The sequence below is a fragment of the Anabrus simplex genome, chromosome 6 (assembly GCF_040414725.1).
Source record: "Anabrus simplex isolate iqAnaSimp1 chromosome 6, ASM4041472v1, whole genome shotgun sequence".
Classification (NCBI taxonomy): Eukaryota; Metazoa; Arthropoda; class Insecta; order Orthoptera; family Tettigoniidae; genus Anabrus; species Anabrus simplex.
Genome location: NC_090270.1, coordinates 106,400,532 through 106,428,210, shown reverse-complemented (window position 1 = coordinate 106,428,210; position 27,679 = coordinate 106,400,532). Strand labels below are relative to the sequence as shown.

At 38.8% G+C, this 27,679-nt stretch overlaps 1 protein-coding gene across 1 annotated transcript in view; it reads right to left on the bottom strand.

Annotated features, from left to right (window-relative positions):
- Positions 1-310: 310 nt before the first annotated feature.
- The window catches only part of LOC136875513 (THAP domain-containing protein 2-like), a 41,113-nt gene continuing 13,744 nt past the window's right edge, over positions 311-27,679 (bottom strand). Inside the window, exon 3 of the mRNA XM_067149061.2 lies at positions 311-384. Within this exon, the coding sequence (XP_067005162.1) occupies positions 381-384 (4 nt within the window). The 3' untranslated portion in view covers positions 311-380. The remainder of the gene's footprint in view (positions 385-27,679) is intronic.

Genomic DNA, 27,679 nt, shown 5'->3' with positions numbered 1-27,679 from the left:
TAATATTTGCATGTGATTATAAGCAAACTTCTGTAAATCTGATGTTAGGTGTGGCCAAAGAGAGAACAGTGCCATCAAGACCTTTGTTTCATTCTCATTGTGATTGAGGATATGTTTAGACTGCACTCGCAAAGTCTGAGCTTGGTGGAACACTTCACTATCTGAAGGCAGTTCTATATCAATTTCCTCTTCGAACCTGAGTGACTCCCAAGGTATATGGACGGAATCATTAACTTCATCGTCATACACATCTAATCCAGCCTGTGCTCTAGATGTAATGTCAGATCTGTAATTTGTTAAAGTAGGGGAAGGAAAATCCATTTGGTGATGAGATATCTTCTTCTTCTGTGAGGCAAATTGCTTTAGCAGTTGTTCCCTTTCTAGCTGCAAGAGAGAAAATATTTTATAAATGTAGACATGAGAGAGAACACTTATCTATAGCACAAATTGTTGGGAGGAAAGAATCCATCAGCTTGCAGTGTATTGCACAATTTCTACATCCTAGAAATATATAGCAAAAGTTCTCATTTATTGAAAATGAAGGGACACAACAATTGAGGCGGTCGACATAAAAAGGGCACATAGGTGAAAACTCATTTTGAACGAAAGGAAATGAAATATTTGTCTTTGTTTTTCTTTGGTGTTTAATTTTTCTTTTCCATACTGTAGTGTTTGTTATTATTTAGAATATTTAATCCAAATATGAATAATTCATGTAAAATATGACTTAAGTGGCTCATGAATTAAGTAAATAAGAACTTTTAAATCAATATTATGAGCCCTTATTATGCAGACAGTGGTAAAATTCATTAAACAAGACTTAAATACAGTGCTTTAAATTAAATGTAATCCAATATTAATACCATAAAGTTCCTAAAATCCTGAAGAAGGAATTTTCATCACGCAGTGCTAATCCCGAAAGTGTTATAGTGCTTCTAGAACTGCAACTGGTGAAAGATTTATACATCACCTATTGTTTTCCTATGCATTGTTTTTATGTGATTGGCTGATGATGACCCGGAATAGTGGTCGTAAACAGTACCGCTTGTAATCAAATAGGAATGTACATAACATTACATATCTAATTCTACTTGTATTGAATAGGTTGAACCATTATATATCTTATTTCAATTTAATTATCAAACAGCTGCCTGTGTCTGTAACTGAGACTGTAGATAAACAAGAGCTGATTTTATCATTTTTGTATTATTTCAGTTGGGACATAAAAAATTGTCTTAATTTGTTATTTAAATTTAGAGGACCCCAACAAGTTAGAAGCTCACATTGAGAGGCACTACAGATAATTTTGTATTTTTCAAATTTTACAATTATATTACAGAATAGAAACTTTTTTCTTTTTTTGCTAGTGGCTTTATGTCGCATCGACACAGATAGGTCTTATGGTGACGATGGGATAGGAAAGGGCTAGGAGTTGGAAGGAAGTGGCCATGGCCTTAATCAGGGTACAGCCCCAGCATTTGCCTGGTGTGAGAATGGGAAACCATGGAAAACCATCTTCGGGGCTGCCAACAGTGGGTTTCGAACCCACTATCTTCCGGATGCAAGCTCAAAGATGTGCGCCCCTAACCGCATGGCCAACTAGCCTGGTAAGTAACACAGTAATAATGCTAGTAATACAACTTGAATACTACAGTAGTTCATAAACATTAGTTATCTGTAAAGTAGGCATTCAGAAAATATTGTTTGGTTTTACCTTAAAGGCAATCAGAATTTTAGTTAGTTTGATACATTTAAAAATGTAGTAGAAAGATTTATTTAAATTAAAAAAATCCATCCATCAATGATGGTGACCACAAAGGTCTGGAATACATAACTTACAGTATATAATAATAATAATAATAATTCTTTTTTCTGGAAAATTTGTCATAAGGAGATTACGATTTCAGGTATAAACGCAATTGAACAATTTGCAGAGAATCTCTAATGATTAAATGTGTCATTAAAAAAAAAAAAAAACCCAGGAAGTTTTAAATGTTGGAGGATAGTGGCTGTGTTCTTTGGCAAGGTACCTCTGGATCAAAACAGAAAGCCTCTGACAACCCATTGACCAAGAGGAATATTATATTTGGCTGATAGATATGGCAGACATGGCATATACATTGCTTGTCTTTTTTCCAGATTAATATCCTGAGCCTATTTCAGGTTTCTCTCGAAGCAAATGGTAGGATCTAACATCATTGATTTATTCTCCTTCTTGTTGATGTCCATTCTTCTCTTTAGGTCGTTGGTAGAGACGCAGTGAAATTCTTCATGCACCTCCCATCCATGCTGCCTCAGGCCAGCAGAATCCAGCAAATGTCCAAGTGTTTTGGTCTCGTCGCAATAGGTTGAGCTGAAAGTTCTGCCGGAAACCGATCTTACTGCGGTCCAGTTGCATGACATTTTTATAGCATTTATGCATTTGGATGAAAATAAAAGTGAATTATATAGCATAGATATTCATTATGTATCATACTTATGAATCTGTTCATTAAAATTAACACTGAAATTACTGAACTGAGGAGTGTCCATATCTGGAAGTGTCTGTAAGGAGAAATTTCAATATAGATGGTGCTGTCAAACAGGCGGGGGATGTTTATGGTTTAATGATACTGAAAATCTTATCTCCTCCTACTAATGATGATTTGTAATATTTTTAAAAGTGTTTCCAGTTTTTTGTATTATAGCAACTTCACCCCAAATGTTCTGTACTTTCATCTTCAGTAATTCTTACCTGAACCATTCAATACTTCCTTTCTACTGTTTTTAATATTTTACTAAAATGATGATCAACAAAGATAAGACTACAATTACATTTCAACAAACTGATTTACTGTCTGAATATGAGAGAGTGGTTAAATGTAAATATTGGGCTCTGTTGTATAAAAGAAGGTAGCTCAACAGATGAAGTATGTTGGAGAACTGCAATAGCAAGAGATGCTGTAGCAAAGCTGATAGTCATCTGGAAGGATTGTGCGATAAGCAGATACACCAAAATAAGGCTGTTAAAGACCCAAAATTTTATAATTTTCCCTTATAATGCAGAAAAATTGACAACGAAAGCAGAAAATACGGAAAGATGCTTTCGAGATGTGGTCGTATAGTATGTTACATATATCATGGAGACAGAAAAGAATCAATGATTTAATTCTCAGTGAACTCAATGTGAGGAAAGGATATCCTCCATTTATTACCTGAGAATTATGCAACTCTTTGATCATATAGCTCATCAGCACGAGGGAAAGCTGGAGGAAACCATTCTTCAGGGAAAAGTTCAAGGACAGATATCTCGAGGAAGATGCCCTATGCCTTTAATGTACTGTTCCTAATACGAGCATTAGCTCATAGGATCTTGGTAACAATAAAATAAATAATTACTACGGAGAGACCAGGTGGAAAAGAGAACTGATAGCTTATGCTGAGTCAATCAAGTCAAGTATAAGACTGGTTGCAATGGAGACAAGTAGTCCCACAAAGCTGTCAACTTTGAGGGTGCGTGGCATTTTTAGCACCCCTAAAATATTATTTATGTGCTGTGTATCTTGAAATATCAGACTCTTCCCACAATCACTCAAAAAATGTTTCTCAAGAAACCTGTATGTGTTCTACATTGTCTGCATTCCACACTACAGTCTCCTTATGTCTTTCTTAATCAATTTACCCTCCAGGGACTCAGCGAGAGATCCCAGCTATACCGCCTCAAGGCCAGTGCTCTGGAGCGTGGGCCATTGGGTCGGGAATACAACCAGGGAGGAGGACCAGTACATCGTCCAGGCGGCCTCACCTGCTATGCTGAACAGGGGCCTTGTGGGGGATGGGAAGATTGGAAAGGATAGACAATAAAGAGGGAAGGAAGCAGCCGTGGCCTTGAGTTAGGTACTATGGTGCCTATTTACAAAGAGAAGGGAGACCTCCAGGGCTGTTCTAACTATAGGGGTATAAAACTAATGTCCCATGCGATGAAAATCTGGGAGAAGATTGTTGAGAAAAGGCTTCGAGAAGAAACAGCAATTGGGGATGAACAGTTTGGTTTCATGTCTGGGAGAAGTACCATTGATGCAATTTTTGCACTCCAGAAAACCATAGAGAGGCACAGGGAGAAAAATAGAAGGTTACACATGGTCTTTATAGAGTTAGAGAAGGCCTATGATAGAGTCCCATGTCAGGAAGTCTGGAGATGTTTGAGGACCAGGGCAGTACTGGAAAAGTTTGTGCGAATTATACAGGATATGTACGAGGGAGCTAGAATGAGAGTAAGAAGCAGTGTAGGGTTGACTGGATGCATACCAGTTGGAATTGGGATGCATCAGGGGTCCTCACTGAATCCATACATAATTCAACCTCATGATGGACGTCGTATCTGATGGTGTACGAACTAAAGCACCGTGGTGCATGATGTTTGCTGATGATATTGTTTTGTGTAGCACCAATAGGATAGAACTGGAAGAGAGACTGGAAAGCTTGAGAAAATCCCTGGAAGACAGAGGCCTAAATATTAATAGAAAGAAAACTGAATACCTGTGCCTCGGAGGTGAGGGTAATTTCCTTCCCTGGAATCTCCACTGGTATAAGTGTCCTGAGAATCCCATATCACCAGGTACTATCGTAAGCTTTCTCCACTATTAATAATCTTGACCATAATTGCCAGTATTGGGTCTGTATTGACTTAATCACAGTAAAATTGAGAGATGGATAATCTGCCTAGTCAATCCTTGGATTAACACAGACACATTGACATCACATCCCAACAGTGCTCAGTGCTCAACATTTTATCTATATAGACATTCCCTTAATGTGTTTATATGGAGACGACAAGATGGAATTTATTTCTATGCCACTATTTATCAATTTTTAATATATCATATTGTACATGTCACAGTTTTAGTTTTCTTAGCGGGGGCCCCCTCCGTTTCATTAAGTCTTATTGTATTATACAAATTTTAACCTACTTAGCTGAAGAAGAGATTGAATATATTCTTCAAACATGTACTATATATCTTGTAAATGTGAAATGTAAATACATTTTAATATAGTATTGATTAGGTGGATTATCCATCTCTCTATTTACAGCTTTACCGGGCGAGTTGGCCGTGCGCGTAGAGGCGCGCGGCTGTGAGCTTGCATCCAGGAGATAGTAGGTTCGAATCCCACTATCGGCAGCCCTGAAGATGGTTTTCCGTGGTTTCCCATTTTCACACCAGGCAAATGCTGGGGCTGTACCTTAATTAAGGCCACGGCCGCTTCCTTCCAACTCCTAGGCCTTTCCTATCCCATCGTCGCCATAAGACCTATCTGTGTTGGTGCGACGTAAAGCCCCTAGCAAAAAAACAAAAACAAAACAAAAAAAACCAGCTTTCTCCAGGTAAAAAAAAAACAAACCATGGTGACTAGGTGTTCTTTCCGGAGAAAGACCTTGTGAATGGCGCTCTCCAGTCTGACCAAATGATCAGTGGGAGACCGATGACAGCTAAAACCATGCTGGTAGTTAGCCAAGAGACCTTCCTTTTCCATGGCCCACACAAGACACCAGATAACTGTCCTTTCAAATAGTTTACAAAGGCCATTAAGGCATATTGGCCTATGAATATCTAGATGTTTTGGATCTTTACCTGGCTTGGGAATTGGTATCACAATTCCCTCATGCCATTGAGATGGAAACACTCCCTCACTCCATATTCTGTTGAATAGGGTGAGGATATCCTTGAGACATCGATCACTCAAATGCTTAAGCATTTGGTTGTGGATTTTGTCTGGTCCAGGACCCGTGTCTCTGTATAGCAATAGTGCACTCTGCAACTCCCACTCCGTGAAAGGCACGTTATAGGGATGCAATGCACTAGAGGCGAAAGAGAGATGGTATGCCTCTGCTTCGCGCTTAATTAGTAGAAATGCAGAGTCGTATCTCTGAGAGCTGGATGTAGCTGCAAAATGTGAAGCGATGTGGTCTGCAATAACTGAAGGAATCGTAATTATATCTCCATTAATGAAGATTCCAGGGACTGAGGGCAAGTTTTGTACTCTAACAATACGACAGAGTTTTGTCCACACTTGTGGTGATGGAGTATGTGCCGTCATGGAAGAGACACACTTTTCCCACGTAGCTTTCTTACTTTCTCAAATAAAAATGGACCTTGGTGCACAAATGCTTAAATGTGATAATGATTGGCTATCGTAGGATTCCAACGATAATGTTTAAAAGCCCGTTGGCGATCATGTATGGCTGTTGAACTTTCGTCAGTCCACCGTGGGATCTGTTTCCAGTGAGGGATACCGGACGAGGAAGGAATTGTTTCCTCTGCAGCAGCCAGAATCCCAGTAGTAATGGAAAAAACGTGGTCGTCAACAGACTCCAGCATATCATCGGACATTACTGCGTGTTTGAAAAATTCTGGCCAATTTGCCTGCCGAAGTAACCAGCGCTTGGGTACTTCGGACTGTCTTTGATTCAAGAGAGATGAAATTATCGGGAAGTGGTCACTATCACAGAGGTCATCGTGTACTTGCCACTGTATCAGGGGAACTAGCGCACGGCTGCACAAAGTCACAGCCAGGTGTGAGAACGTGCCATGTGCACTGCCGAAATGTGTCGGTTCCCCTGTGTTTAGTACTCAAAGATCGAACAGGTTGATCAATCGCTCAAACATCCTCCCAGCACAAGAAGATGGAGAACAGCAAGAGTGTGTTACGGGCATTCACGTCTCCTAGCATGAGAAAAGGAGGAGGTAAGTGAGCAAACAAATATTGTAGTGCATGCATTTGAAGATTGTAGTCCAGTGGAATGTACATATTGCACACCTTTGTCATTACTGGCAACGGAGCATGAACTGCAACTGCATCTAGCTGAGTGCGGAGTGGTACTTCGTCGCTGAAGATGTCGGAGCAGACTAGAGTACAAATGCCCGCAGGACCATCTACAGCTACTCTGTCTTTAGAATAAAAACAATATCCTCTCATAGTCATGTTGTGTGCAGGTCTCAAACGAGATTCTTGTAGACAAACTATGGAGGCCTCAGAGATGGATATCACTTGACGTAACTCAGCTAGGCAACAGTGACAACTATTGCAGTTCCACTGCAATAGTGCCATTGTGTCCGACTCGTTGGCTGAACGGTCAGCATACTGGCCTTTGGTTCAGAGGGTCCTGGATTCGATTTCCGGCCAGGTTGGGGATTTTAACCTTACTTCGTTAATTCCTATGGCATGGGGACTGGGTGTATGTGTTGTCTTCATCATCATTTCATCCTCATCTCGATGCGCAGGTTGCTTACGGATGTCAAATAGAAAGACCTGCACCTGGCGAGCCGAACCCATCCTGGGATATCCCGGCACCAAAAAAAAAAGCCATACAACATTTCATTTCAGTGCCATTGTGTGGATTGGTAGCTTTACAAAATTAGGACAATTGCTTGCCCTTTTTCCAGTCAACTACCTGCCAATTTCTGCCTTCTTTGTCAGATTCATTTTTTTTTTTTCATTATCATTTTCCACGACAATGAGTGGTTCAGTCTCCATTGTCTGCTCAGCAGTGGGAACCACAGTGACCGAGCACTCCATGGTTGTTGATCTAACTGACTGGGAACGGTGAGCCTTCTTCTTGGGAGAACTGGGTTCCCCAGAATGCGATTGAGCAAGAGGGCATCAGGGCCTCTTGCTCTTGTTCACCGTTTCCGTCCTTTCTGGAGGAGAACTGACAGATGGCTTGCTAGTCTTGCTAGTCTTCTTCAGGGATCCTGTGACCCCCAATTGAGTTGGAGAAGGCTTCTTCTCCAGTTTGTTAGGGGAGCTCTGGGTCTTCCTCCTCTCCTCCTTTTGTTCTGGACATTGGAAGGAGGGCTGGACTTTCCAGCCCTATTTGAGGAAGTCTTTTCCCCTGCCCTGTTGGGGGAGGACTTTCCAGCTGAACATTCCTGGAAAGGGCCTTTCCCAGGTGACATCAGCAATAACGCACATTTTTTGTTCCCAGGAGTTTCAAAAACCTTCCTAGGATCTCCAGTTTCTTTCAGTACTTGTCTTTATGCTTGTTGGTGGCTGAGACTAGTCGATGCTAGCTCTCTAGAGATAGATGGAATAAAACTTTGTGGAAAAGAAACTGCTCATGACCCTAATTCTATGTGCATTATCTAGTACCGGTAGAGAATATTAATATTACATAGAACAAATAGTTAACTAAGTATCTCTAGACCTAGGATAGGGAAAGTGAAATCTACCTGCAAACGAATAAGGGTAGAAAATCTCCAGGACGAGGACATTAGACATTCGAGACCTTTACAGCAAAGGAGATGGAGAACACTGGAGCAGCCATTGATTTGAATTTTCTTATTTAGAGTTTTTATCTCCTGGATCTTCTTCTCCTGCTTGAATGTGGGATACTCCTTGGAGATAAGAGCATGCACACGTGGACAGTTGACACACACTGAGGGGGTGGACACCAGTGCTGATAAAATCTAACCGTTCAGTTGAAGAGCTTGACAATAAGCAATGAGATTATCAGCCCCATTTAGAAATTTCATTATGTGGAAAAGAAAATGCTCATAAGCCTGATTCTATGTGCATTATCTAGTACCAGTAGAGAGGAAGTGAAATCTGTCTGCAAACGAATAAGGGTAGAAAATCTCCAAGACAAAGACAGAAGTACATAGATGGGTGACATACAGGGAAAAAGCGAACATCTTGGTGGAATGATGAAGTGACCTTGTAAACATAAAAAGTAGGCTTATCAGAAATGGCTCCAAACAAGGGCCGATGCAGACAGAGAATTGGACGTAGATGAAAGAAACAGAGCAAAACAAATAGTCGTTGAATCCAAAAAGAAGTTGTGGCAAGATTTTGGTAGTGACCTGGAAAGGCTAGGTCAAGCAGCAGGAAAACCTTTCTAGATAGTAATAAAGAATCTTTGGAAAGGAGGGAAAAAGAAAATGAACAGTGTTTTGGGTAATCAGGTGAACTCATAATAGATCCCAAGGAATCACTGGAGAGGTGGAGAGAATGTTTTGAACATCTTCTCAATGTAAAAGGAAATCTTCCTGTTGGTGTCGCGAACAACCAAGCTCATGGGGAGGAGGAAAATGATGTTGACGCTTGAGGAAGTGGAAAGGATGGTAAATAAACTCCATTGTCATAAAGCAGCAGGAATAAATGAAATTAGACCCAAAATGGTGAAGAATAGTGGGAAGGCAGTGATGAAATGGTTTCGTAGAGTAGTAAGATTAGCATGGAGTGTTGGTAAGGTACCTTCAGATTGGATAAAAGCAGTAATTGCACCTATCTATAAGCAAGGGAACAGGAAGGAATGCAACAACTATCAAGGTATCTCATTGATTAGTATACCAGGACCTATGCTGATGACTTGGTCTTTATGGCAGATTGTGCTGAAAGCCTGCAGTCTGATATTTTGCAATTTGAAAATAGGTGCAATGAGTATGGTATGAAAATTAGCCTTTCGAAGACTACATTGATGTCAGTAGGTAAGAAATTCAACAGAATTGAATGTCAGATTGGCAATACAAAGCTTGAACAGGTAGATAATTTCAAGTATTTAGATTCTGTGTTCTCCCAGGATGGTAATATAGTAAGTGAGATTGAATCAAGGTGTAGTAAAGCTATGCAGTGAGTTCGCAGTTGCAATCAACAGTGTTCTGTGAGAAGGAAGTCAGCTCCCGGATTTAACTATCTTTACATTGGTCTGTTTTCAGACCAACTTTGCTTTATGGGAGCAAAAGCTGGGTGGACTCAGGATATCTTATTCATAAGTTAGAAGTAACAGACATGAAAGTAACGAGAATGATTGCAGATACAAACAGGTGGGAACAATGGCAGGAGAGTTCTTGGTTGAGGAGATAAAGGCTATGTTAGGAATGAACTTGATGGACGAAGCTGTACGCATAAACCGGCTTTGGTGTTGGGGCCATGTGAGGCGAATGGAGGAGGTTAGGTTACCTAGGAAAATAATGGACTCTGATATGGAGGGTAAGAGAAGTAGAGGGAGACTAAGATAATGATGGATAGACTCAGTTTCTAACAATTTAAAGAACTAAATGAGGCCACAGCACTAGTTGCAAATAGAGGATTGTGGCGATGTATAATAAATTCACAGAGGCTTGCAGACTGAATGCTGAAAGGCATAATGGTCTAGAATGATAATGTATGTATGTATAGACCTATTGGACCAGACCATAGATAACATCCCCAAACACCATGTAAAATTATTAATAGGCGACTTCAACGCTCAACTAGGGAGAGAAAGAAAATACCGTGACATCATCGGAAAATGGCCAGCACACAAGAAAACAAATAAAAAGGGAGAGAGACTAGCTGACCTGTGTAGAAACCATAATTTAATCTCAAAATCTACATGTTTTAAGAGGAAACCTCAAAAACTCAAAACATGGAAACACCCTGACTACACTAAAGGAGAATGGCAACTGGATCACGTCTGCATGGACAAATTCCACCACAAAGAGATCTATAACATCAAAGTCCTCCAAGGAATAGACACAGGTTCAGATCACTACATAGTTAAAATAAAAATTAAACTCACTCCCCAGAGGAAACAACAAAAGCAAGCACTTAAAACCAAAAGAAAAATAGATCCTACCCAGCTAATCAACAACAAAAATTACCAGAAAGCAACTGAAAAAATAAAAATCACAGATAAACTTGAAGACTTAGTACACAACCTTAAACAAATTGCAGAAGACCTGGCACCAATTAAACCATGTAAAAAACACCAATGGTGGAACAGTGAATGTGATGAAACAGTGGAGAAAAGACATCAGGCTATTACATCAGTCCCAAAAAACAGAAATATCCTATCAAAATCTAGTAAAACAGAGAAAAGAAACTACCCAAGTCTTAAGAAGAATAAAAAGACAACATCATAAGGACACCCTGCAGTTAATTAAAGAACAATTCAATAAAACTCAATCAAGGGACTACTACAAAACCTTCAGAAAGCAGCTCCAAAAATATGAACCCCCGACCCTACTGATGAAGGATGAAGATCGTAAGCTGGCCCATAGCAATAAAGACAATGCAGAAATTCTGGCTAAATATTTCAACAAGCTTTTAAATTGTGAGGAACCTACAGGACTCCTTCATTTGGACACTAACACTCCGTTAAAAACACCACCAGAGAACATCAATCCCCCCACAATAAAGGAAGTCTACCAAGCTCTGAATAAATTAAAAATCTACAAAGCGCCAGGAGAAGATCAGACCTTTGCAGAAATCTGGAAATATGCAGGAACATCAGCAAAAGTTGCCCTCCATCAACAACTTGTCTCTATCTGGATTAAAGAAGAACTACCAGAACACTGGACAACAGCCCTCATTCATCCACTGCACAAAAAAGGAAACAAAACCGACCTTAATAACTACAGGGGAATCTCGCTCCTAGACATAACATACAAAATATTTTCAATAATCATCCTTAATAGGATAAGTTTACAACTTGAGAAACAACTTGAGAAACAACTAGGAGAATATCAAAGAGGTTACAGACCCTGGAGGAGCTGTCCTGATCAGATCATGAGTCTTAAGTTGATAATGGACTATAACAGGAGAAGAGACAGAGATATGGTGATAACATTTGTAGATTTCAAGAAAGCTTATGATTGCATCCATAGAGAATCTCTGTTTAAAATTTTAAGATACCTTGGACTACGCCCCAAATTAATAAACACCGGGCGAGTTGGCCGTGCGCGTAGAGGCGCGCGGCTGTGAGCTTGCATCCAGGAGATAGTAGGTTCGAATCCCACTATCGGCAGCCCTGAAGATGGTTTTCCGTGGTTTCCCATTTTCACACCAGGCAAATGTTGGGGCTGTACCTTAATTAAGGCCACGGCCGCTTCCTTCCAACTCCTAGGCCTTTCCTATCCCATCGTCGCCATAAGACCTATCTGTGTCGGTGCGACGTAAAGCCCCTAGCAAAAAAAAAAAAAATTTAAAATAAATTAATAAACATGATAAAATTGACTCTCATCAACATCAAATCAAAAGTGAAGTTTAGGGGTGAAACATCAGAGACATTTGAAATTAAAACTGTAAAACTGGACTACGGCAGGGAGATGGGCTCTCACCACTATTATTTAACTGTGCTCTAGAAATGGTAATGAGGGAATGGTTTAGGAAATGCCCCCCCAAAATAAAGATTGGCCGAAAAATCAAAACAAATTGCCTGGGTTTTGCTGACGATTTAGCATTACTAGCAGTGGACATAAAAGAAGCAAAAACCCAGATATCAGAACTTCAAAACATTGCAAATAAAATTGACCTCAAAATATCATTTGAAAAAAACAGAAATTATGCCCCAAAAACCAACACAGCTAAAAGAAGTTACCATAAATGGTAATAAAATCAAAATAGTAACTCAATTTAAATATCTTGGAGTAATAACACATAACCTAAATCAAAAAGTCTCAATCCAAATAAGAATAAATACATTAGCTAATGCACAAAAATTAACATGGGATATCTACAAAAAGAAATGTCTATCAATAAATACAGAAATAAAACACTACAACACTATTATAAAACCAGAAGCTACATATGCAGCAGAAACACTCTTTTACCTGAATAAACAATCAAAGACTGACAGACTTCAGAAAATTGAAAGGAGGATTGGAAGAACCTGCATCAACAAAAAATACCAGAAAGATGGACAGTGGCAGTTAATACCTAACAAAGTCGTGAACAAAGAGCTAGAACCCATTACAGATACTATGCGTAAGAGGAGACTGGGATTCTTTGGCCATATCATGAGGATGCAGGATTCAAGACTTCTGAAACAACTAGTACAACACAATCTCGTCTCAAAAAATACCACAACAGAATGTAAATGGATCAGAGAAGTAAGAGAGGATCTGAAGGAAATAGGCCTTACAACAGAAGACACCACAAATAAGATAAAATTGAATACAAAACTCAAGAATACAAACCTCCACTTTACCCTTACACAAAACAAACCAACAACACGCATATTTTCAACTGAGGAAAGGGCAAAAAGATCATAGCGTCTGAAGAAGTACTGGGAGGACTGCAAAGCCCAAACAATCCCTTCAAAGAGACCTGAACGACAGACTGACTAAAGTGATCTTATGTGGTCATAAAAGAAGAAGAAGAGTAAGTTTTGTTCCCTTATATTCTGGAAGGTATATGGCAATAAATTACAGAAAAAAAAAAAAAAAAAACACAGTATGAATCTTACCAAGAGAATAGTTAGAGCATCATCAGTAGTTCTGAAATTCTCCTGCAGCTGTGTCACCTCAGCTTGTAAGTTTTGAACCTTCTTGTTAAGACGACGTTCTCTTTGCAGAAGATGTTTTATTTGCTTATTCTTCTTGTCTAGTTTATCTTTGGCAATGTTAAGACACTTTGCAGCTGCTTGTGGTAAGGCATCAAGATTAAAATCTCCTATGTAGGACTCCCTCTTGAAACTACCTTTAGAGGCTGGAGTTGATGAAATACTCTCGCAGCTTTCATCAGCAGAATCCCATTCCACTTGTTTCTCACATTTACTACAAGAATGAGGTTTCTGGGAGCCTGTGTTGTCGGGTAGAGTCGGGCATGAAATGGAATCATCGGAAGAGAGTTCATCATTTGTAATCTTTCTTTTCTGTGCTCCTTTCATCACTGAAGCTTTCAGAACACTCTCACCAGCTTTAACTGGACTCTTGAGCTGATCATTGCTAGTAACACTATTGCTATTAATAGTATCAGGTAGGACTGAAGAATTGTCATTATAAGAATCATTCATTGGTTCTTTCCTCACTGATGAAGTTTGAATCATATTCAGTTCAGTACCGTTAAGTTTTGCTTTGTTTGATATTTCACATTTAGTATTGTCAGAGTTCATTCTCGTTTCACTGTTATTGGCAGATGTAATAATTAAAATTGATTCTTGATGAGGTATAGTTTCATTGCTTACTTTTTTCTTTTTATTTGCTCTTATTGCAAATGTTTTAAGAACACTTTCACCTGAGGGAACAATCTGCTGGAGGCTAGTGCATCCAGTTCCTGGATTTTCTGTCAAAAAGTGTTCTTCTTTCATTGATATCTTATGCGAATTCGGTGTAGTACACAGGGTCTGTTCAGTCTTACTGGGTGTCATCTTAGTTTCAGTTATAGATTCAATGCAACCCATTATTCTAGGAAGCGATGAACTTTCAGAAGCAAGATTCTTGATATTCAACTCATTCTTTAAAATACTGTACTCAACATTTCCTGGAGGAATAATTTCCTCCGAAAGAACTTGAGAATTCATTTTATCACAGTGACTGCTTACATAAACTATACTATTACTGCTGTTATGTGCTTCAGTTGCTTTCTGCCCTTCCATTTTTATATTTTCAGTAGAGGTCTGAAAGCTGAAAATAAAAATAGAAAAACTCAGACTTAAACAAAAAGCTCAGTATTTAGCATTAAGAGAAGAAGAAGAAGAAGAAGAAGAAGAAGAAGAAGAAGAAGAAGAAGAAGAAGAAGAAGAAGAAGAAGAAGAAGAAGAAGAAGAAGAAGAAGAAGAAGAAGAAGAAGAAGAAGAAGAAGAAGAAGAAGAAGAAGAAGAAGACTGAATAGTTCAGGCAGTAGACAGCTGAACCCATGTCAGTGTCATTTGATCTCTGCTCAGTCTAGTGGCACTGAAAGTGCTCAAATGCACCAGCCTTGTGTTGTAGATTTACTGACTTGTAAAAGAAGTCTTGTGGGACAAAATCTCTGGTACCTTGGCATCTACAAACACTGTGAGAATAGTTAGTGAGATATAACACAATAACATTACTATCATTATAATATTTTTTGAGTAATAGTTACAGCTATAAATAGCGGATGAGATAATTTTGGAATTTTGTCCCACATAGTTCATCAACATACTGGAAGCCCACCATACAGAGTTGTTATACAGGGTTTCTCGTATAAACTAAGACCTTCGAAGCGACATTTTAAATCTCCGATAGGTAAGCTCCAGTATTGGGGGCGTGTGCATAATTCTTGACCTTGAAAGCAGCCTGCACGTGTTCGACCTGGCAAGCATCAGTCGCCGGTCTGAATATTAGCTACCGAGCTCGATAGCTGCAGTCGCTTAAGTGCGCCCAGTATCCAGTATTCGGGAGATAGTAGGTTCGAACCCCACTGTCGGCAGCCCTGAAAATGGTTTTCCATGGTTTCCCATTTTCACACCAGGCAAATGCTGGGGCTGTACCTTAATTAAGGCCACAGCCACTTCCTTCCCACTCCTAGCCCTTTCCTGTCCCATCGTTGCCATAAGACTTATCTGTGTCTGTGCAACATAAAGCAACTAGCATGAATATCAGCTGTTAACATGGTGAGACAGTTATTATTGCAACACCATATTTTCATATGTATGTATGTATGTATGTATGGTTTCATCTTAATAGTCATGTCAACAGTCATAACTAGAGCTGGGATTTTTATGTAGTATCAACTGGCATAATATGTACATACATATGTAACAAAAAGCACCAAACTATGTAGCAAAATATGTAGAATGGGCAAAATATGTAATATCATATAATTAATATAAACTTACCATTTTGTCAGTTACAACACACTAAACACACTTGATATTACATTTTGTAGCACAGTGAACAATTAAGTATTTTTCAATGTTCTTTGGAATCATATTATATGAATATATCACACACATATTCAATAGAAACTTATTATTTTCAACACTCAAAGCACGTTTATTCCTTAAATTCTTGTAGCACAGTGAACTGTTAAGTATTTTTTGATGTTCTCTGGGGGTCATGGAAAGGCGTTTGTCACTTAGGATGTTTTTATATGCAGAGAAAAATCTTTCAACATCACATGATGTAACTGGGACAAATTTTAGGAGAGGAATTTTCGTTGGAGAAATGTCCTTGGGAGGATCAACACCATCTCCATTTAGAATTTGGCACACACTGTGAAATGTTGAATAAACAAGATTTCTCTTCAACACTTTTTGCAATTTACTCAATACACTTGCACCAGTTTCCCCATGCACAGCACTTAGCTTTTCAATAGCATCCTCTATGATGGCAATAGAATCTTGCAGTGGCAGTCCTGATGTTTCTAGATGTTTTATGTTTTCTGGAAGCCAGCAGAAGTTGCCCCTGATGTAGGTGATTGAGGAGACCACTTTGGAGTCACTAAAGGCAGTTTGTGATTCACTAATATATACAGCATTTTCAGGATCAAAAGAATCTACCACAGTCTTTATAGTATCTAATCTAGATGCTCACTATAGAAGTTAACTGCTTCTAGCCATGTCCCCCACCTTGTTAACACTAGGTAGTTCTGGCGGCAGTGGTATCTCTGGCAATTGCTGTTTGTAAGATAGCACTCATTGTGTAGCTTTTAGAAAAACCTTTTTTTGTTGCTGAAATTAATCTATTCACTTTTGGAAACTTAGCTCTAATATCTTCGGCAACACGTTGCAGTCCATGAGCCAAGCATGCAAAATGGAACATATTGGGATAAAACACCTTCAAAACAGTTGCAGCCTTAAGCATATATGCTGCAGCATCAGAATACATCACTAATAACTTTTCCTCTTTCATCTCAGTCAGCCACAGAGCTCTTAATCCATCATTCACAAATTTCGCAATAGTTGAGTGATTTGTATAGTCTAGCTCTTTACAGTAGATCAAACATGGTTTTGAGGTGCTGTCAGGTTGTAACTTCCCCACCACAAGATTTGCAATAAATCTACCCTTAGCATCTGTTATTTCATCAACAGCAACCCATATGAAAGAATTTCCTATATGCTGTCTTATGTTGTGCATTACCTCGTCGTAGCAGACTTGAAGATAATTCTTGTGTAGTGATGATTGATTAGGAACATGTTGCTTGCAGTATTTTTCCAGAAAAGATGTGAATTCAGGCACTTCAAGTTTATACCATAGAATATTGGCTACAATCATTGCAAGGCATAAGTCTTTATAAAAAGGGTTACTTGAAGGTGAAGGCTGCATCTGTGTTAAAAGGATTTGTTTCTTTAGACCTAACTGTTGAATTTTTCTATGCAGAGCACTTGTGCATGTTGCTCAAGCTGGGATTTCATGGAACATGTGATATGTTTGTTGCATGCTTGGCAAATTACTACTTTGCCATCAGTTGCAAAGGACTCGTCAACTGCAATCCATGATTTTAACTTTGAAGCCAGCGAGGACGATACTGGTGCCATATTGACTATAGAGGAAACTGATGTTCATGAACTATGTTCTTCAGCTGTTCAAAAGAAACTAAAACCTAATTGAGACATTTCAAAGGAAGACAGCTCTAAGAATAGATTTGGAAATTCCTAGGTACATAACAAAGAGGTCACAGAAATGCATTTAGAAAAATATTCCTGGAAACTCCAACATGAAAGTGGCTAGTCTAAAGCAATTAAATATAAAAGGGATGAATGATTTAAGACTGGCACATGTAAAGTAACAGTTTTCCTGCAGATAATTGGAACCTTTCAAAAAACCTGTTTTGCAAGGGTCTCTACCTGCACCTATCATCCTCTCAAAAACCTGTCACTCATAATTACCTTAATCCCCCTGTTGAGAGGACAGACAACAGCCCCACATTAAGTGTGAAACTTCAGTTCAGCAATTTATTTCACATGAAACCAGGAAAATGCTAAAATATGTAATTTTATGTAATATCACTAAGAATACGTAGAATACCCGCAAATATAAAAAAAATATGTAAAATGAAATTCGGTAATGATAACCCTAACATAGTGTTTTGTGAACATATGACTTTTCCCAGCACCTAAATAGCAAGGAACAAAAAATGTAATTACATAGAAATCCCAGCTCTAGTCATAACTCTCGGTATTGGTGTGCAGAAAATCCTAATGGTGTTTATGAAGTCTCCCATTATGATAGGAAATTGTTGTTGGTATGCTGTTAGTGCAAGACGAATAATTGGGCCCATTTTTTCAAGACGACAGTAAATGCATAGAAGCATCAAGATAACATTTTGATGCTGTTCTTCCAACAGTTAACGGAAGAAGGAAAATTGCATGGGTGGTCTCAACAAAATTCAGCCCCTGCTCATATAGCAGAAGATTCCCTTCTTACAATCTCGGAAGTGTTTGTAGGCAGAGGGATCAGTGATGGATGATGGACTATTTCCCCATCGTTCTCCAGATCTAACAGTGTGTGATTTTTAGTTGGGGAGTAAATTGATAGAAAAAGTGAATCGAACAAATCCTCACACATTGGAAGAACTGAAAGAAAACATTACAAATGAAATAAGAAATATTAAAGTGGTAGAACTCACTTTCATCAGCCAGAATGTGGTTACCAGGTACAATACCTGTATAACCTGGGAAGGACAACGCTTCCAGCATCTTTTATAATGTAAGATTTCATATAAGACTGTATACATGCTTAAAGCAGGGTGGCTGCGCACGACATAAGTTTGGCTGAGGAATCTGCCGTAGCACAGAGTACAAACACCGTGCGATTGGTCTTAGTTTACAGTGTATGAAAGACCCTGTAAAAACACTCTAAAAGGAAATAGAATGCAAATGCATAACTGACAGCACCACTGGAGTTACCATAGTAGTAATAATAATAATAATAATAATAATAATAATAATAATAATAATAATAATAATGATGATGATGATCATAATAATAATTGTACCGGGAGGTACACCTTAACCCTGGACATTTAAATGAAGAGCCTTGAAGAACGCTATCCATCATATAAAAATTGAAACATCTAGTACAAGAAGTTGGGACGTTGATCAAAAGATGTCACTACTTATTGATGGAGTAATATGTTATTTTAAAGTTTCCTAAACTGACTGGATTACTTTGTTTTGTTTTGGTGTATCACAGTAAGTTCGCTCTTTTCTCCATATGTCTCTATTAAAGAACTGATGTCATGCACTCTGGTGCAAAGTGGAATAACTAGAGATTTAAAGAAGTTTTGTGTTTATAGGTTTTCTCAACTGAATTGACTTTCATTATTTTTGATACTTCAAAGTTTGCAACACTTCCTTTTCATCCCGCCAACATGGGAGTCTAACCAATCATAAATTTTCTGTATTTATTTTTCAGCCAATCATAGGCTTCTTGTAACTTTTTGTTTATCCAAGAAAAATTAGAGGGTGTGTCCGGATTTAGTCCAGAGCCTTCTCAAAGCTTCCTCTCGGGTATAAAAGCTGACGCCTTTTCGAGTTAACTTGTCTTATTGATCGCGGAATTTCTGAGTGTGTGTGTGTTAAGAGAGGAGATGGGAGTCCTCATTCTTTGGCAGGCAGAACATCAGCCCAGGTAATAGCCACCAGTTTTTTATCTCTGTAGTTATCTCTGCAAGCTGAACTTGAGGGGAAGGTTCCAATCTTTAACTATGTAACCATCAATTCCTAAACTGTAAGCTTTCTTCTTTCTTATGTAAAATTTCATGTAAGTCCTAAAGACTTAAGCTGTAAATCAGAAATAGAGAGTGCGTTACCCTCTTGAATTCCCCTTCAATTAATCTTGAGGTGACTACGATTTTGTAACTGCTTTTATCCTGTAAATCATAAATTAACTTCTCCTTCTACTCACCTCAGTAGTGTGGGATTAGCCTCTGCATTGTCGGGCTGCAAGCCCAAGTAGGGTTTAAACCTTGGTTTTCTAGGAGCGCAAGTGTACGCCTGCATACATTTTTGAGTTTGGGCCAGTAACTTAACCTGTTTTCTTTCACGAAAGCCCAGTAGAATGGGTACTAGATACCTCTGTTTAAACTAAAATTCATATGGTATTGTAAATTGCAGGTTGTGCCTAGAGAGGCCTAAAGGTGTAATTGTATTGAGCAAAGACACTCTTTTCTATCTTGTAATAGTTAATGGTTGCCTTGAGTAGGCCATAAGAGTTCGGGAGTGCTGTCTCCTTGATAGAATTTGTAGAGCATGTAAGGTCTTTTGTGGTTAGGTAATAGATTCTGTGTACTATTGAGTGGTGCCTTTGGAAATTGTAACCATTGAAGTAAAGTGCTCTTGAAAATTGTGTTTTGGGAGATATCTCTCCTTATCTTCTTCTTATTCTTTTATGACCACATAGGATCACTTTAGTCAGTCCATCGTTCAGGTCTCTTTGAAGGGATTGTTCGGGCTTTGCAGTCCTCCCAGTACTTCTTCAGATGCTGCGATCTTTGTGCTCTTTCCTCAGTTGAAAATATGCATGTTGGTTTGTTTCGTGTAAGGTTTAAGTGGAGGTTTGTATTCCTTATCTATCTAACTAAACACAACATTTGTGATGTTGGGATCTTGAAAATTAGGAGCTTGAAGCTCAAACTTATAAATTACCAATTCTTGGTTTCTCTATTTTTGTACCAGCTACTTACATACCTGAAAGCTTGTTATTTGTTGAAATTTAAGATCTGAAAAGAAATATAACCTTTAATTTAACATTTTTAAATTAATCTTTGACTATCGTAATTATCCATTAAATAAGTTACATGGATTTTTTATAGGTCATCAAAATGCAATTTTTACACATTTTCCAGAGAAGTAACTTTTTAACATTTAGATGCAGTTTTAAGTTATTTTCTTCACTTTATGTACCGGTACTCACATAGGTTATCTTTTATTGTCTGTGGTTAAATGTTAATTTTATGTCCTTTTATAGGCAAAATTAGGTTATTTTGTGCTTAGATCTCTTTAAGCAACTAAATTTGACTTCACCCTGTGTATCAGTGTAACTGAAATCATGGTGGGATGCCTCAACATGTTGAAACCCAAGTATGGTTACTCAAGTGTTAAGATTATGGCGCTTCTCTCCACTTCTGGTGTGAATGTTTATCTAGTCATTTTTTCATATTACTTTAATAGAAATGAGAATTACTTAATAATAATAATAATAATAATAATAATAATAATAATAATAATAATAATAATAATAATAATAATAATAATAATAATAATAATAATAATAATAATAATATTATTATTATTATAATATATAATATATATATATATATAATATAATATATATTATATTATTATTATTATTATTATTATTATTATTATTATTATTATTATTATTATTATTATTATTATTTTAGGAGTAACACACTAATTCTACTAAGAATGTTATTTTATAGTACAATTATTCTAATCAATACCAGTCTGGATGGATATTCTGCATTGGTAATGGAGTAAGTCCGTACAGCCAGCGACTCAACGCTGAGTGTCGGGTGGCGGTAAATAACTCAACTCCCTAAAGGGACCAACGGCTTCGGGTGGATGAGCCCCTTTAGGTAGGTTGATGTTCCCCTCAGTGTAGCAAATTACACTGGAACCCATCACAAATGCTTGGTCCAACGGCAAAACGAACAGGAGTTGGAATCCGTTACTCACATGGTTCCCAAGAGGTCATGCCAGAAGAAATGACTGTGAAGGTGTACCTCAATAGTTGTTTGAGTCTGCGGTAGTTTGTTGCAATCTTGGTGTTTGATCTTGCATGTCTCATTCCTTATGTGCCGCAGGACACGGCTCTGAGGTCACAGTGCGTGGGTCATTTACTGGCAAGCTGAGATCCACCCTGAACAGTGGCCCTTCTTCCAAATGTTACTTATTCAGTAGTGGCATATACTGAGGGCTACCAAGGCTATCAGCGAAACCCAAACCTCAATTGAAAATAATGGAAGTCTAAAGCACATTATACTGTAAGCATCTGACACACTGTTCCACTTACAAAACTTGAAAGCAGTGAGAAAAAAAATGTTGCACGTATTTCTAAGAGCAAGGCATTGGAGACTGATATTGCAGCCTAGACTCTCGCCTCTCTCCCCTCGACTTGTCCCGTGTGGCTTGCTACTGTATATCGGTTAGGAGTGGCGTCTTGAGGGGGAATAGGTGTGTTAGGCTTCGGTCCATCAGATCGCCACTGCTAACTACCAACCATGCGTTACTCATCGTATGTATTCCTCACCTCATACTTCTTGACTTAATTATATAGATAAGAGAATGCTGGTATTTCACTCCTGTTTCCTTCTACATTCTTGTAGGAAGACACTGCAGGGCTGCTGTTATAGAATCAATGCAGTTTTTAATTGATATATCTGCTAAAATGAAATGCAATCTATCAGGTTTACTGTTCTCTTTTGTTGGTTGAAATCGAACCCATGTTCATGGGTCAGACACCCCCAGATCCCCTGAGGAAACTAATTAACCAGTGAACGATAGGTACGACCACTGTAAAATTCAACATTTGTATTTAATAATAATAATAATAATAATAATGGTGCATGGCATCTGTATAGGCTTGGTGGTAACCTAATGAGAATAAAATGAATGGCGAAGGCATCATAAATACCCAGTCACCAAGCCGGAGTAATTAACAGTATGAGGGGGTTGATTCTGAAAATTGAACCGGGGCTGTCGGACCAAAGGCAAGCATTCTATCCATTTAGCCACAAAGCCGGACTTTAATTTGTTAAACCTTAGGCTACCATCTCCACTATTCACAGGTTGAGCATTGGCAGTAGTAGAGGCCAGGGCAGTAGCTTGTGAAACAACCTTGACAACACAGCAGGCTTCTCCATTGGCTATTGGCTGCAACTCAAAACGCATAAGGCTTAACGTTTACTAAACTAACTATCGAAAAGAGGTGACCTAAGTCTAGTGGTAGCCCACGTCTTGATCCCAGCATACGCCACTGTTATTCAGATGTGAAGAGGCCAGGAGACAAGCATGAAAACTACGTGCAACACAACCACGTCCTCCTCCAACAATTCTGTGCAATCTGTGTGGACGAGTTAAGCCAACAGCAACTCTAATCAGTAATAATAATAATTCGTCTTGGAACATTTTATTCATCTTCCTGGTCTTAATCCCAATTTCTAGGGGTTGTTACAAGATATGGATTTGGTCCAGCTTTACAGTCGGCTCTATTTCCTGATGACAATCCTATATGGAAAGATGTATTTACTATTGTGGTTAGTAGTTTAGTGTATTTTGTATGTATGAAGAGAAGTGTATTGAGACAAACACCCAATCTCCAAACCAGAGGAATTAACCATATGCTGTTAAAATTCTTGGTACCGGGCGAGTTGGCCGTGCGTGTAGAGGCGCGCGGCTGTGAGCTTGCATCCGGGAGATAGTAGGTTCGAATCCCACTATCGGCAGCCCTGAAGATGGTTTTCCGTGGTTTCCCATTTTCACACCAGGCAAATGCTGGGGCTGTACCTTAATTAAGGCCACGACCGCTTCCTTCCAACTCCTAGGCCTTTCCCATCCCATCGTCGCCATAAGACCTATCTGTGTCGGTGTGACGTAAAGCCCCTAGCACAAAAAAAAAAAAAAAAAATTCTTGGTCTGGTGGAGAATATAACCTAGGGCCCTCTGAATCAAAAGCCAGCAGTACACTGACCATTGAGCCAAGAAGCCAGACAAAATTACTTTTCTTCAGCTCATTCACATTAATTTTTTTGTAGCTGGAGCCACCCACTCCTTCTGGTTTTAGCCAGAGATTTAAGACTGGATGCCCTTCCTGATGGTTTGTGACTTTTGAGATGAAAAGTCTTAAACAAGGATTGACTGGTATTTGAACCTCAGCCTTCCGGGTGAGAAACCATCAGCCAACCATCAATGCCAGGCTAATATTACTGTACTCTTGATCAGTGTGGTGCGTGAACTGCTGGCTGGTGAACACCACTAATCATATGCTTTATCTTCCTCACTGACTGGCCCATAGGACTTAGTCTCATTATTAAATGAACAAAAATATTTTAAAATTGGCTATCATACCTGTCTGTGACAGGTCGGCCATGTAGGTGGTTCTTGTTAATGAATAAGCAATCTGATTCGTGGTAAGGGTGAAAAGTGGAGGGGGTGGGGTGGGGTGGTGGTGATTACTGTTTTAAGAGGAAGTACAACTGGGCAACCATCCTCTATGTAAGATAAACCAGAGTGTAAAATAGAAGAGGTCAAACATTTCAAAAAGTAAAGATATCTGACAAAGGAAAACAAGGGCCACGAAGGGCACAAAAGACTCCCTAGCCCCGGAAAAGAACAAGAGTTGACCAAGTGTGGTTGGATAGGATAGCTGAATGTATGGAGCCTGGCACAAGTAGTGGAAACAATACTGCGGGCATTATCTTGCCCCCCCCCCCCCCCCCCCCCTCACACACACACACACACACACACACACACACACGCACGCACGGGATTAAAGTGAAAGTATGAATATTGCGGGCTCTCCATAAAAGGACAGACTTCTTAGTAGTAAGTAAACCATCTATTATTCCATAAGTAAGAGTAATGTAGAAGATGTGAAATATTTTTTGGGTGCTTCTGAGTAACTTCAAGATACTTGTTCTGCTAGAAGAATGGTTATTTCTCTTTTGATATAAAGAGCAGTTTGGATCTCACTGCCTGGTGCATCATCAAAAAGGGAAGTAGGGGATCTGACTTGAGAGCAAGCAACATACCAGCCATGCAAGAAACATTCCAAATTTCCAATCCCTACCTCAGTAGTACTGAGCATTTGGGGCTTGATGTTGCTCACGTCCGTAGGTTTAACCTCAAAATACCCTACACCTGACCCCTGGGTGGTGCTAAACGAGCAACAATATATTTGGCAGCCAGTCTATCACTACGATCTCCTGGCAATTACATACAATGACATATCAAACACGCCTCAACAGCTCTTTTAAGAGCTCCCTAACAAGAAACATTGGACCAACGATTCGACTCCTCCAACTAAATGTCGAAAGTATCAGCAAAGCAAAGTGTGACTATCTATCTATCAATCAATATCAATCATATCAATCAATACTGATCTGCATTTAGGGCAGTCGCCCAGGTGGCAGATTCCCTATCTGTTGCTTTCCTAGCCTTTTCCAAAATGATTTCAAAGAAATTGGAAATTTATTGAACATCTCCCTTGGTAAGTTATTCCAATCCCTAACTCCCCTTCCTATAAATGAATATTTGCCCCAGTTCGTCCTCTTGAATTCCAAATTTATCTTCATATCGTGATCTTTCCTACTTTTATAAACACCATTCAAACCTATTCGTCTACTAATGTCATTCCACGCCATCTCTCTGCTGACAGCTCGGAACATACCACTTAGTCGAGCAGCTCTTCTTCTTTCTCTCAATTCTTCCCAACCCAAACATTGCAACATTTTTGTAACGCTAATCTTTTGTCGGAAATCACCCAGAACAAATCGAGCTGCTTTTCTTTGGATTTTTTCCAGTTCTTGAATCAGGTAATCCTGGTGAGGGTCCCATACACTGGAACCATACTCTACAACTCTACTCTACAACCCCTAAACACCCTCATAACCATGTGCAGAGATCGGTACCCTTTATTTACAATCCCATTTATGTGATTACCCCAGTGAAGATCTTTCCTTATATTAACACCTAGATACTTACAATGATCCCCAAAAGGAACTTTCACCCCATCAACGCAGTAATTAAAACTGAGAGGACTTTTCCTATTTGTGAAACTCACAACCTGACTTTTAGCCCCGTTTATCAACATACCATTGCCTGCTGTCCATCTCACAACATTTTCGAGGTCACGTTGCAGTTGCTCACAATCTTGTAACTTATTTATCACTCTATAGGGAATAACATCATCCGCAAAAAGCCTTACCTCCGATTCCACTCCTTTACTCATATCATTTATATATATAAGAAAACATAAAGGTCCAATAACACTGCCCTGAGGAACTCCCCTCTCAACTATTACAGGGTCAGACAAAGCTTCACCTACTCTAACTCTCTGAGATCTATTTTCTAGAAATATAGCAACCCATTCAGTCACTCTTTTGTCTAGTCCAATTGCACTCATTTTTGCCAGTAGTCTCCCATGATCCACCCTATCAAATGTTTTAGACATGTCAATCGCGATACAGTCCATTTGACCTCCAGAATCCAAGATATCTGCTATATCTTGCTGGAATCCTACAAGTTGAGCTTCAGTGGAATAACCTTTCCTAAAACCGAATTGCCTTCTATCGAACCTAATTATTAATTTCACAAACATGTCTAATATAATCAGAAAGAATGCCTTCCCAAAGCTTACATACAATACATGTCAAACTTACTGGCCTGTAATTTTCAGCTTTATGTCTATCACCCTTTCCTTTATACACAGGGGCTACTATAGCAACTCTCCATTCATCTGGTATAGCTCCTTTGACCAAACAATAATCAAATAAGTACTTCAGATATGGTACTACATTCCAACCCATAATCTTTAGTATATCCCCAGAAATCTGATCAATTCCAGCCGCTTTTCTAGTTTTCAACTTTTGTATCTTATTGTAAATGTCATTGTTATCATATGTAAATTTTATTACTTCTTTGGCCTTAGTCTCTTCCTCTATCTCGACATTATCCTTGTAACCAACAATCTTTACATACTGCTGACTGAATACTTCTGCCTTTTGAAGATCCTCACATACACACTCCCCTTGTTCATTAATTATTCCTGGAATGTCCTTCTTGGAACCTGTTTCTGCCTTAAAATACCTATACATACCCTTCCATTTTTCACTAAAATTTGTATGACTGCCAATTATGCTTGCCATCATGGTATCCTTAGCTGTCTTCTTTGCTAGATTCAATTTTCTAGTAAGTTCCTTCAATTTCTCCTTACTTCCACAGCCATTTCTAACTCTATTTCTTTCCAGTCTGCACCTCCTTCTTAGTCTCTTTATTTCTCTATTATAATAAGGTGGGTCTTTACCATTCCTTACCACCCTTGAAGGTACAAACCTGTTTTCGCATTCCTCAACAATTTCTTTAAACCCATCCCAGAGTCTGTTTACATTTTTATTTACCGTTTTCCACCGATCATAGTTACTTTTTAGAAACTGCCTCATACCTGCTTTATCAGCCATATGGTACTGCCTAACAGTCCTACTTTTAAGACCTTCCTTTCTATCGCATTTATTTTTAACTACCACAAAAACAGCTTCATGATCACTAATACCATCTATTACTTCAGTTTTCCTATAGAGCTCATCTGGTTTTATCAGCACCACATCCAGGATATTTTTCCCTCTGGTTGGTTCCATCACTTTCTGAATCAGCTGTCCTTCCCATATTAACTTATTTGCCATTTGTTGGTCATGCTTCCTGTCGTTCGCATTTCCTTCCCAATTGACATCTGGCAAATTCAGATCTCCCGCTACAATCACATTTCTTTCCATGTCGTCTCCCACATAGCTGACTATCCTATCAAATAATTCCGAATCCGCATCAGTGCTACCCTTTCCCGATCTGTACACTCCAAATATATCAAGTTGCCTATTATCTTTAGAAATGAGCCTTACACCTAGAAATTCATGTGTCTCATCTTTAACTTTTTCGTAGCTTACAAATTCTTCTTTCACCAGAATGAAAACTCCCCCTCCCACCTTTCCTATCCTATCTCTACGATACACACTCCAGTGCCGTGAGAAAATTTCTGCCTCCATTATATTATTTCTCAGCCATGATTCAACTCCTATTACAATATCGGGTAAATATATATCTATTAAATTACTTAATTCTATTCCTTTCTTTACAATACTTCTACAGTTCAGCACTAACAATTTTATGTCATCCCTACTTGATTTCCAGTTCCCTGTTCCCTTATCACCGCTCCCTAGGCCATCCCGTTTCCCTGAATGTACCTCCCTATTACCCTTCCAAACAAATTTCCTAACTTATACGTACCACTGCGGTTTA